Source organism: Calidris pugnax, unplaced genomic scaffold, assembly GCF_001431845.1.
Source record: "Calidris pugnax isolate Ruff unplaced genomic scaffold, ASM143184v1 scaffold178, whole genome shotgun sequence".
Lineage (NCBI taxonomy): Eukaryota > Metazoa > Chordata > Aves > Charadriiformes > Scolopacidae > Calidris > Calidris pugnax.
Window position 1 is genome coordinate 5,854,459 of NW_015090986.1, and position 12,330 is coordinate 5,866,788.

Consider the following 12,330-nt stretch of genomic DNA (forward strand, 5'->3'; position numbering starts at 1 on the left):
AGTTTATCAGAAGAGGTAGAAGTCCTGAACTGCTGCTGGGCAGCTGCACGCAGTTGGAAACATAACGGACGTTGGGGAACAAGGAGGGAAGATGTTTAATACTAAAAGGACCAAAAAGAACAGAAATACAACAGTAGACTTAAAAGAGGGCTAAGCACGTAGCAAAAGCAGCCTGCTTCATGGGGCGTCTTTGACACTATTATTTTCAGACACGTACAGTAGAACACTCAAGAGTACATGCTTACATGTATGATTACTTTCCCTTTCTAGCTGTACCTCAGCTACACAGCACACAGGAGATGGAAAGACACACAAAACATCTGATCTTTGTGTAAGTACACCCAAGTGCATTTTCACAAAATTTAAAACATTGAGAACCTGCTTCCTGTTGTTTCATGTCCTCTCCAATATTTACCACACTGGCACTGCATGGCAGTGATGGAGATTCTGGTTCTGTTTCGCTGTTACCTGGAAAAAGAAAAAGACACTTTTTCAGCTATTTTATATGTTGTAAGATTCATCAGGGTCACAGGCATGCCTCAGGGCACTGACAGTCTCTCAACTGGACTTCAGAGGATCCATACTTGGCAAACAGCATCTCTCATGAGGAGCTAAGAAGAAATGCCATATTTAAAAAAAATTTTGTCTTCTGTTAATGTTTTTTTCAATTAAACAAGACGGGAAAAAAAAAAGCACCATCAATAGCTGCATCTCTGCAATTGAAAGAAAATTTACTGGAAAACATATAATATAACATCTTTTACCACTCTTGTATTATCTTCTTTTTTTTTCTCTTCTTCACTTGGTGCAATTCAGGAAGCTGACACTGAAAAAGTAAAACGCTATAGACTTGCATACTTGACAGACTTCTCACTTGTAGAGATCCTCTTCTGCCACAGAGTTCTGTTAGGTATATTGCTGTCTGTCAGCTGCATCTTGAACACCTCTAAGCACTTTCTGGGCATGTCCTCTGTAATTTTTGCTAAGGGTGGGAATGAGAGGATGCCATACAGATAACATACTACTGGGTCTTTCAAAATCTTGTGCTAGGTGTGGATTATGCCTCAGTCTATAAGCTGTGATATGCTTCTGCGGACATCAGCCTATAACACAAGTAGCTGAAAAAATCTGTGCATGCATGCTCTGTGCAGATATTCTGTACAAACACACCGACTTTCAATATTTGGCTCATATACTTCAAGATGGACACAGTATAAGATCAAGCTTCACTAATCTCACCTCATGAGTAGGAAAATTAATACTGTTCATCGGCTTCAGAACTTTGTACATGTATACAGTTTATGCCCTATCAAATTAATAACCTCTAGATATAGGCCACTCATACCTTGAGCTTGTGATACTGACATGCAAGAGTGAAAGGAACTGAGACTTGGTTTTGCTCATTGTGGAGGGTATATTTTTGCTTGCTCTTGAATGCAGCACTCACTGTCGAGCACGAATAAAACATTCACTGCCTTCTTACCATTTGAAGATTTGCAGGATCAAAGTCTTCAAGCAGTTCAGCCAGAACTGCATTACACTGCAGAGCTTTCAACACTCACTTTGAAAATGTAGCAAATAATACAACTATGTCTAAAAGATTAATCCAACCATAGTAAACCAAATTCTCCCCTCATGTACAACAGCTCCACTATCAGTAATACCTACCCAGAATGAATCTGGTGCATTTTATTTTCAGTTTGCATTTGAGAAGAAAAATGTTTCAAGCCAACTTTAAAGCAAAGCCAGTTTTAATTACCTTCGGCTGTGCTACTATCCATTGTTTGGAACAGTAAGTCCTTTTCAACAGCAGCACTGAAGTCCTCCTGGGGCTGAATATGATTTTCCTGCTTAAGCCCTCTTCTGATCAAAGTGAGCCGAACCGTTTGTCCCGTGTGCCGCAAAACATCAACTGCTTGCTGGTTAGTAAAACCCTGAAGATTTGTTCCATCCACCTGCAAGATTAAGCAGCTTTTCAGCCGAGAAGACACCACCCAGGAAAAAAAAAAAACAAACACATTCAGGGCAAAATAATATGGTGAGTTCTCAGCATCTGTTAGCTGGAGCACAAAGCAAGCAAAGGGACAAGAACAAAAACACGGATGACTTAACAACATGGGATACACAAAGCACTTTGACTGGAGTACCTGAAACCTAGGTAACAACCACTACCACAGCAAAGTGGGGAGAAGCGCTTTGGGTGCCCACCAGAGTGGGGCCAGACAGATCCCCTCTGTGAGGTGGGAAAGGACACGGCATGTGCTGTGCAGGGCACGCGGTGCAGTCTGTCTGCTCAACTGCTTCAGCCCATCTCTGAGGATAAAACACCGAGTGAATAAACTAACACAGCCGTGGCTGGGACAGATATGAAGGGGAGGGTGAGGAGAGACATATCCGTCCACTGTGGTAGGAAGAACTGCAGAGCGCAGCATTCTGAGACTAAGCGACCTCAGACACGGTGAAGTCTACTACAGAACACCATGAAGTTCAGTTTCCCAACCAAACACTCTCCCAGACAGCCAGACGTTATCTCAGGTCCAACATTTTAGCATTTAAAAGAACCAGATTTTGGCTTCTTCTGTTTTAAGCTACCCCATTATCTCATTAACTCAGGGGTTTTTTCTTCTGAAACTCAGGACTTTGGCGTTGCTCAATTTCATTCCATTATCCCTAGTACACACCACTTTTTATTATTCTTCTTCCTGAAAACTCTGTATTATCCTATTTTTCCTCTATCTCACCCTTCAGTATCTTTAATTTCTGAAATATTTCCAATAACACTATAATCCTTGACTCCTACATAGTTGTTTCACTCTGTCTATACAACACTCATGCTCAATTATTTTAGCTCCTCCTGCATGAATAACGACTCCCCCCAGATCCTTAATCATTTTGTTGCCTTTCTCTGAACTTCTTAGAACTCTGGTACTCTTCTGAATAGAAAGTAATTAAAAACGTGCTGGGGTTATTTAATTTTTCCTCCACACTTAAGCAAACCATATTTTAGAAACGTGTATTATTCTTTTGTCTGAGGTCACTCAAATCTTTTTCTCCTTCTGCATCTGCAGTAGAAGGAGAAGTCAAACTTTGGAACAATCAATTTTAGCCATTTGTACTCAGCATTTAAATCATTATAAAAAATGTATTTACTTCCACATGCAAGCATGCAGGCATGTTTGCACTTGGAGTGCTGTCTTCCCACAAATGAAAGGACAAATCTGTGACAGCCACAAAAAATGTGGTTCCTGCATTCATGACCTGATTTTCATCAGACAGCTAACATGTCATGCATGAAAATATTTTTTTCTTTCTCTGAGCATCTAAAACTTTAAAGATATACTTTTGAAAATAACTTTGAAAAAAACTGCTTAATTTAAATCTAACTTTGAAACTTTGCCTTTTCTAAGCAGTCTCAAAGATCTTACTGATAAGATATACACATACAACACAGATTTTCTCTAAGAAGCACAAGTTACACACAGGCAGAATAATTAGAAAGATAATGTGATTGAATACTCAGTCAAAAAAAAGGACTCACCATTTCAACCCCAATTCTAAATGTTTTGAGCAAGTACTACACAAGCATATTTTTACAACTTGAAGTTGAGTTTTGCAGACAAGTGATCTCATTTCTTTCTGTGTTTACTTACAACTATAATTTGATCTCCAACATGAATTCTGCCATCATGTTCCACAGCACTGCCTTTTGTAATGCTTTTCACAAAGATACCAGAAGGTTCTGGGATGAAGCAGCAGAGAAAATGAAATTAACTAATTTATTAAGAAACGATTTAAATAATCAAACAATTTCCAACTAATACGATCAACCAAAGGGAAAAAAAGAAACAAAACACAATCTCCAGGTAAGATTAGGAAAGATTCATCAAGGAAGTATATATATAGCTTTAAGGAAAACATATATATTATCATTTTCCTAAAGGATGAGCCTGATTAACGTCAGCTTGCATTACACCAGATTTCACTCAAGATCTTACAATGCCAAATTCCCAGCTCCTGCTGCAAAAGAAGAAATATTCTAACTTATTTTAATCTAAATGTTGAAAGCAACATTGACAAAAAAACATTTCTCTGACTCTTGGGCAGATCTGCAGGACAGAAAATTCAGTTTGAGTACACTAACATAGTAAGTTCTCCTTTTTCTATGTACTTAACAACTGCTTAGAAAAATACATGCTTGGAAAATGAAACGTAGAAAATTATAAGCAAGCAGGACTACAACTTACATTTGAACCAGCTTTTAACTACAGCTGTAAATCAGTATTTGATCCAGTAAATAAAAGAAAAAAAGACACCAGAGAAAAAAAGAATCCAAACCCCCCAAACAGAAGCATTTTAGACAGTTACCAATTTTGAAACAGAAGGAATATTTTACTTAACACCTACAGAAAGGACATTTTACGAAAAGAAATCCATTTCAGAAAGGACATTTTATAAAAAGAAATCAATTTCAGGAAAAAATACACTGGAATTTGAAACACCTTCAACAGCTCAGTAAAGTGAAAAATCTATGGAGTTCCTACATGCACATTTTTCCATAGTATACATGAAATTGAGAAAAATACTAGCATGAACTGGCATGAAATCAGGTCTGAGGGTCACAGGCTTGTAACAATGGTATCAGAAATCTAAGAGAACCTACTTTCTCTCAACAAATATTCCAACTCTGTTAAATGAATATGCTCAATAGGAAGATAATCCACTATAAAAAGGGTTTTAACAGCTAGCAAAACACCCCAGTGCATTTGCAAATCTGAAACTCACCATTTACTGGCCTCGATATGACAAAAGTTAGCAGGAAGGAGGGCTAAATCTCTATTTTGCTCTAATGACTACATTAAGTTTAGGAAGAACCAGACTATAAATATACTTAAGCCACAGCGTTGACAATTCTTTTCTGTTTTTTCTTAATTTGTTGTTTTTCCAGGTTTTATGAATAATTAAACAGCTGGTCTTACTAACTTGCAAGCATTTTTATACCCTGTAACAACTCTATGGTAACATGACAAGTTGTTATTAGTCATTCCTGAAGATTCAGCTGCAGATTCTCTTGTCCAGTAGTTGTACTGCTGCTTCTCTGACAGCAAAGTTCTTCTTTTCTTAAGTGTAAATCACAGAATTAAGTGAGATGTTCATTTAGTTCCTAAGGCAACACTATTTGCTGATGCAGTTACATGCAGCACAATAATTTAAAATAAAAGATCAGTGATACTCCAACACTAAACCAGTTAAAATATGCTCTCAGATGTATCACATGTTCTGCAATTTAATTTGCCTTTTGGAGATTCACCTGGAAGCTGGTAAAGAGTGGACTTACAGAAACTGTGACAATCCTGTCCTATGGAACACATTGTTAAAATTTAGACCAGCTTCTCAAACCCAACAAATTATGTCTATAAACTGGCAGTAACGTGAGACATATCTATGCATGCATTTTTCTAACAATCTATACATGGGTAACAGTCAAACCAACAGCTCCTTGAGAAGTTTGACAACACATTTGACAAATGCCCCTTCCAAGTGTTACTGCATTTGCCAAATCCCCCCTATGGAGCCTAGCAGAGGTCTGCATCATTTTTCTGAAAAAAGTAGTTGAAATTACAAAGTAAAAATATACAACTGTTCCATAATACTGTCGTACTTATTTATTTAACTTAAGTTATTTATTGGCTGCAACAGCCCAGACGTTAACAACCATTTATTATATCCAAATTTCACTAAGGAATTGTTGATCTGCCAGCAGTACTATAGGCATTGTTTAAAAAAAAAATTACCATACCTTCTAATACTACTCAGAATACTAATGTATTATCTTGTAAGAGCCTTTTAAAAACTAAAATGCAATTTTAAAAGCCCAGCTAGCTCTAACAAAAATGGCTCAATCTATTTTAGAATTGTTTTGCAAAACTACACAAGCACAAGCTTTAGCCAAGAGTGAATACAGCAATTGATTAAAAAATGCTGAGATTAGATTTTATAATAAAACTGATTGCTTCTAATCTGAATGACCTTCTCACCAAAGGAAAACAATTCCTTTTTCTTTACAAACTTTAAAAAAATTTCAGATGCTTGAGGTTTTTAGAGATGGTATACCAAAACTAAAATTAAGTCTTCGATGCACATACACCACAGTATGCAACAAATTGTATAGTGAAATGCAGGAATCGGTAATTACCTGACGTTTTGTCTCCAATGTAACCAGCAATAGTTATTCCTAATCCCTGGTTGTTTTTAGTCAGCTCAACGTTAAATTTCTCTCCATCTTCACAGCTATCAACAGAAGCAACTGCCTAATAAGAAAAGTGTGATTAGAAAGGAAGCCTTTTTTTTCTTTAAAGAGTCACCACATTCTTTGATGTCATTAACATATAAAATTAGACACAAATGTAAAAAAGAAGTACCAACTTTGCTTCTGCTCTTGATGCTCAGCAAAGAAAGTAGACATAGGTAACATTCTTCACTGTAAAGCAATTCAGGTCATGTCCTCCCTCCCGTACTGCTCCTGGGGTATTACACTCTAACCTATAAAATCATTATTTGATGACTACAATGACTGGTGGAAATTCTACAAATTGAACAATGAAGCTCTTGTAGAGTAAGTTCCACAAACCGTGCTTAAATGTTAGAATATGTAGCTTGCTGCCCTTCTGGGACCAGAACCAGCTTTAAAATACTGTGTTATAATTCGGATCTTTTTTTCTTCTTTTTAATATTCTGTATTCTAGTTGTTTAATACCTGTAGCTATTTTTTTCCTATGCATGGCAAATTTAAAACATAATCAAAGCTATTACTAGTGAGGCAATTACATTTCTTGGTTTTGAAAGACTTAAAAATACTGTTTCAGAAAGTAGCAATTATACTTCCAGCTAGTTAAATAATGACACTCTCCACTAATATCTACTACAACCCTGTGAATTTCAATAACAAAGAACTTTTTGGGTAACGAATTCATTTATGTATCATTAATGAAAGTACAATAAATATTAAAATCCCATTTCAACACTATAGCTTTTGTATTAAATGAAAAAAAATTAACTTACAAAACAATTTCAACTTTTAAAAAAGGGAGTTATTTATTCTTCAACTTTCAGCTGTCTAAAACATAGTTACTAGCCACTCCCATAGCTGCTATATATCAGTATATGATTATATATACAAGGCTTCAATTTCATTGTATTTACATGGACATAAATATTTATGCACACACTTAAAATGGGAATTCATAAATACAGTACACATCTATCAAGATCCTGCTACACTCCTATCTTCTTCTGTCTCTTCTGCATGACAGATAGCAGCTAATGCTTTTTAAAACACCAATATGGCAACCAGGCAGATACTAACTAAACCCAGTTTGACTAGATGAGCATGCACGTGCCAAAAAAAAGACTTCAGGCGAGCTATGATGCTACTTGCCAAAAGGGAATCTGACTTCAGTTCTTTATCGAACAACTCCACCCAAAGCTACAATCAAACATGAGAAAAATAAATGTCTGCTGCTATAACTACCTCTCTGCTTGATAATACAGGATTATTTTAGCCACAGGTCATGCCACTAAAAAACAGCTTTAATTTCTATAAACTCATTAATTTTTACAGGACAGACATCTACATGGAACATGAAGTGTCCATTTTGGAAAGTCATTCTGCTCTCCCTAACAGCTTTAAGAGCATCACGAAGTCTTCACCCATTCTGTATTCACCAGGAAGAAACAGACAAACCAATGTTTTTCCATCATCATCTTCACCCTGAATTAATGCCCGCAGCATCATTAAGTAGGTGCTTCCTCCAAGAACAAGACTTTGTGCAAGCAGTTTAAAAATAGCTCTCCTGCTAGTAGAGATGTACCAGGAACAAGGTGTTGAAAAGGATGGAAACAGAGAGGAAGGTAGTGAAAAAGTCAAACTTTTTCACTTGGTGGCTTTGAGCAATTTCCTTGGTACTAGAAATTCTATACATCCTGCAGCTGCAGATATGTCCTTCCACACTGCATCATAGAACCTCAGAAAGGCAAATTCATCTTCTCCTTTGAGACTGCTGTTTTCCCAATAAATAATATTTGGGCTAAATATTGATCCTTTTATCTAAAATACAGCCAGGTTTTCATGCTTCTGAGTGCTGTAAAAACACGAAAGTCTGTCTCTCCTCTTAGATGTTCAGAAGACTCCACGTCAAGATTAATTTTCCTTATAATCACAAAGCAGTGGACGAATGTATGTCTGTTTTCCACAGACTCCACTACAATGAACAGAGGCAAAATAATGGTCATCATGAAAAAATTAAGATTTTATTTATTCCAGAAAATAGAGGTATTTTTATTCCAAATTACATCTGAAATGTAATTTGTAACTGGGAAGAAAATGTCTAGAAAATCAGGCTCAAAAACAGCCACCTTTTTCTTCTCTCATTCACTTACTCCACAAAACCACATTTAAATATATGTGGTCATAACTATATGTGACAAAACACTACTTTTCCTCACTCCCATGAAACCAGGCTTTGCTGCAAATGTGCAAATGACCTATTCTGTAGAGGTTTTGAGTTGACAGGACGTGATATTATTTACAGAATTTTTTAAGTGGCTGACAACTGTAGAGGAGTAACAGCACAGAAAGCAGAAATCAGCAGCAGGGGAATAAGGGTAGAAGCTGGTTGACTTTTTTTGGAAGATGTCTAGCAAACGAGCCATGCCAGGTGATGTAGGAAAGAAGCAGCATCCGTGTGCTGGTTGGCACAGGGAGAAACTGATGGATTGCTGCAATGATACAGAAGTAAGAAATGTTCCTGTAGAGGAAAAGGAGAGCCGTACAGAGAAACGCTACAAAGCCAGCTTGCTCTGTTTGAAGAAAAGACTGCATGGCTTCAGTTGTTCCCAATGTATTACCGCACAACCACAAACAAACCAGAACCAGACATTATTCAGATCACATTTATGGAAGTCCTAAGCTTTGATCCAAAAAGGCTTCAAGCATACAGTTTCTTGCATTGTGGATTCATGACACTTAAATTCTCCCAGACTGTCACCACTACTGGGACAGAAAATTGTGGCTTTTGAGAACATAAACATGAAAGACATTCAAATAGAAGAAAAGAAAGACTGAGGTAAAAGTTTGTCATGAGTTAAGTATACCTGTTTCTCTGGTGTGGAGGTTGGTACTGGTGTACCTGGTGGGACTGCTGGTGGAGGTGGTTCCTCAATTGGACCTCTTGCAATTACCAGTTTCACTCGATTTCCACATTGCCTCAGAACTTGTGCCACCTGCTCACTGCTCATTCCAGCTAGGTCCGTATCACCAATTTTCAGGATGTGGTCTCCACTACACAATCTCCCATGCTGGAGGAAGAATAACAAAGAAAAAAAATATATTAAAATCCCACTATTTTTCCCACATAACATACAATTAGAAAAAGACCACATAGCTTTAGTCACTTTTACGATAAATGAACCAGGGAACTTTTTTTGGGTGCCCAGTCAATAAACATGGAAAAGAAATGTAGGTTGCCTAAAGGCAATGCAGGATATCCTTTTTCAACCAGCCACAGGAGCACAGAGAAAAATACATATAGTTATGGTTACTACCTACTGGTATTTAACAGGTGCATGTAGATTAGAGAACTTCAGGTTTCATTTCAAAACACACCTCCAAAAGACAGTATATAAACGTGTAACTCAGCTTTGCACTTCTATTTAAAAACTGGTCTTCAGGATGAATAATAACTTTAAAATAAAACATATTTCGCCCTTACCATGATCCAGAAAAATTTCACATGAATTTAGCCCATATGAAAAGTATTAAAGAGACAGGTCTGTAAAAGGAGCTCGTCTACCTGCTCAGGGAAGCAGTGTGGCAATAAATCCTGCCCATGCATCTCTAGGACCTGTTATCAGGTCCTAGACTGATTATTGCAAGACTCACTAGTCTCTGTGCCTACTCAGTCCTTGACCATCATTAACGCAGCCCCAGATACTTGCCCAATGGACAAGCTGGAAATGAGCTGTGATCACCAAATTCAATTCACATGAGCCCTTTAGGCAGGATCAGTGGACACATAGGGCCTGTGTCCTCAAGCAGACGCATGAAGCCATATGCCTGCTTCAAGCCTCAGTAAGCCCAGTGGAGAGAAGCAGACACTCTTCTTAACTGTTGGGTCTGAGCAAGTAAGCATTTGGTGTCTCCCTCACCCCTGGATTATAACCAGTATATTCATGAAAGAATTAGGACTCTAAATGCACACCAAACATGTACAAAGTAACAGGTTTGCAAATGCAATTTAGAGCCTAATCCAGCTTTTACATTCAAAGGCACAGATCCCCTGCACTAAATACACCCCTACTGAGAATAAATTTCACCACTTGCTCTCTCTTTCTTACACTTACGAGGAAAAAAGCTTCCACTACTCAACGTGATTATAAAACTAAAGGGTAACTTCACACCTTAATAAACATTACACAGAGGACAGGTTGAATTTACCTGATCAGCCACCCCTCCTGGAAGAATGGTTTTAACAATCACTCCAGTTGACTTTCCTCCCACTATCCCAAATCCCAGGCCTGAGCCATCATTCACCAACTCGATTGTCTCCACATGCTGCCAGTGAACCTAAAAGGAATAAATAATGAGCTTGCAAATGTTTGAAATAAGAACATATGTACTAAAATCTGCAAAGTATTTCCTCTTATTTATTTGGTATGTTTTTGAAGAAAGGAAGACTGGAGGAAGGTAGAAATATGGGAGCTTTTTAACAGTTATTATTAGGTGTAAGACTACAAAATATTTAAGCAATAAATTGCTCATTCTGTAACAGCTGGAATTTCTCTGGTACAAAACTTCTCTGGGTAGTGAGTCAATAACTTTCTGAATTAATTTAACCAGCAACCTAGAACTGTCCATCTCCATGGCCCATTGCAGTCACTGGGAAAAATACTGCTGCTAGGAAGTATCATAGGACTGGAAACTAAAATCCTCAGAAACTAAAATCTTCAGATAAGAGCATGTTCACATTGGCCATTATAACAAAGCACAGGAGACAGCATAAACCCAATTCAGAGGTTAAAGCTGAAACCAGCACCAGGTAGTGCAAGGTAGGCATTAGCAGAATTGCCCCCTGTGTACTGAACAAAGATTTCTGGTTGTCTGATGTCAGCAGCACTGGAATGAAGTAGTTTTGATGGCAGACTTCATGTTCTGACAGGAGCGAAACTTCTCTGAAGGAAAAACAAATGTACAGTAGGCAGTACAGGGGCAGAAGTGAAGGAACAACTGGAAGCTCCTGGTACTGCTTCTCCTGAAGAACAAACCACACCATAAACTCATCTGAATTTAAAACTGCAGCTGGTGCTCCAGCAGGTAGGATCTTGAAAACAGTAAGTTATATTGGAATAATCAAGGTACTGCAGATTCAAAGCCCTGTCGTACCTGTTTGGGAATTCGCAGCCTTAACACAAAGCAATGATGACCAAGCAAAGCCTGAATGAAAAATAACAGAAGCTGCTTTCCACCAGCATTTGAAAGTGAGGTGAACACAGGGACCAGGAAAGGCATACATAAGAAAACCATAAGGAGCTGTGGCAGCTTTGAAAGGAACACTTTTTTCAAGCAAGGGAAGCTGTTCAGAGAATATGGAGGCAATCACATAGAGGAAGAAGTGAGTTGCAGGAGTACTGGGAGAAAGCAGGCCTCTCCTCTGTACTGACAGGAAGTCAGGCCAATCAATCAGCTTTATTTCGGCATGTAAAAGAAAGGAATAATTGTGAAAATTCTTCACTAAAGGTTTTATGCTAATGATTACAATAAACACTAAAACAGATGCTTTTTCCAGGCTTCCTGCTCTGTATACTTCTGATTATCAATTCCGATAAAGAAGAGCCACAGACGATTGAACAGTGAAACCTACAGAAACCAAAGACAGGCCTTTTCATCCCAGGACAAGCCATTACATAAGTAAGATACCAGGAAAAGAAAGTGCAGTTAGTATCACCATGTTTTTGAGCTATGTTCTTTACACTTAGATGCGCAAAAGCTTTCAAAACAAAATAAATACAGCAGAGCTGTTTTCTGGGGGTCCTGAAGTGTGTACCTACACATGGCATTTTGATGGCTCACTCTTGCTGCTCTACTTAAGCCCCACCACTAACAGACAACAAAGGAAAAACAGAGGAGTACCCATCCAGTCCATGGTGCAGACGAGACTGAAATTTCTGTTTGCCCAAGCAGAAGGTAAAGAGAAAAAAAAGATCCTGTTTATGGCTACCTGAAAATAAGGCTTCATAAAGTAAGGTAAACATGCTGTACTTGCATTGGTGGATACA

General features: G+C 37.9%; 1 protein-coding gene across 4 annotated transcripts in view; it reads right to left on the bottom strand.

Annotated features, from left to right (window-relative positions):
* The window catches only part of MPDZ (multiple PDZ domain protein), a 92,814-nt gene that overhangs the window by 66,259 nt on the left and 14,225 nt on the right, over positions 1–12,330 (bottom strand). For all 4 annotated transcript variants that reach the window (XM_014953944.1, XM_014953946.1, XM_014953947.1 and 1 more), the window contains exons 7-12: positions 10,493–10,621; positions 9,151–9,354; positions 6,194–6,308; positions 3,651–3,739; positions 1,760–1,955; positions 379–468 (exon numbers count right to left, since the gene is read on the bottom strand). In XM_014953944.1, coding sequence (XP_014809430.1) covers positions 379–468; positions 1,760–1,955; positions 3,651–3,739; positions 6,194–6,308; positions 9,151–9,354; positions 10,493–10,621 — 823 coding nt within the window. The remainder of the gene's footprint in view (positions 1–378; positions 469–1,759; positions 1,956–3,650; positions 3,740–6,193; positions 6,309–9,150; positions 9,355–10,492; positions 10,622–12,330) is intronic.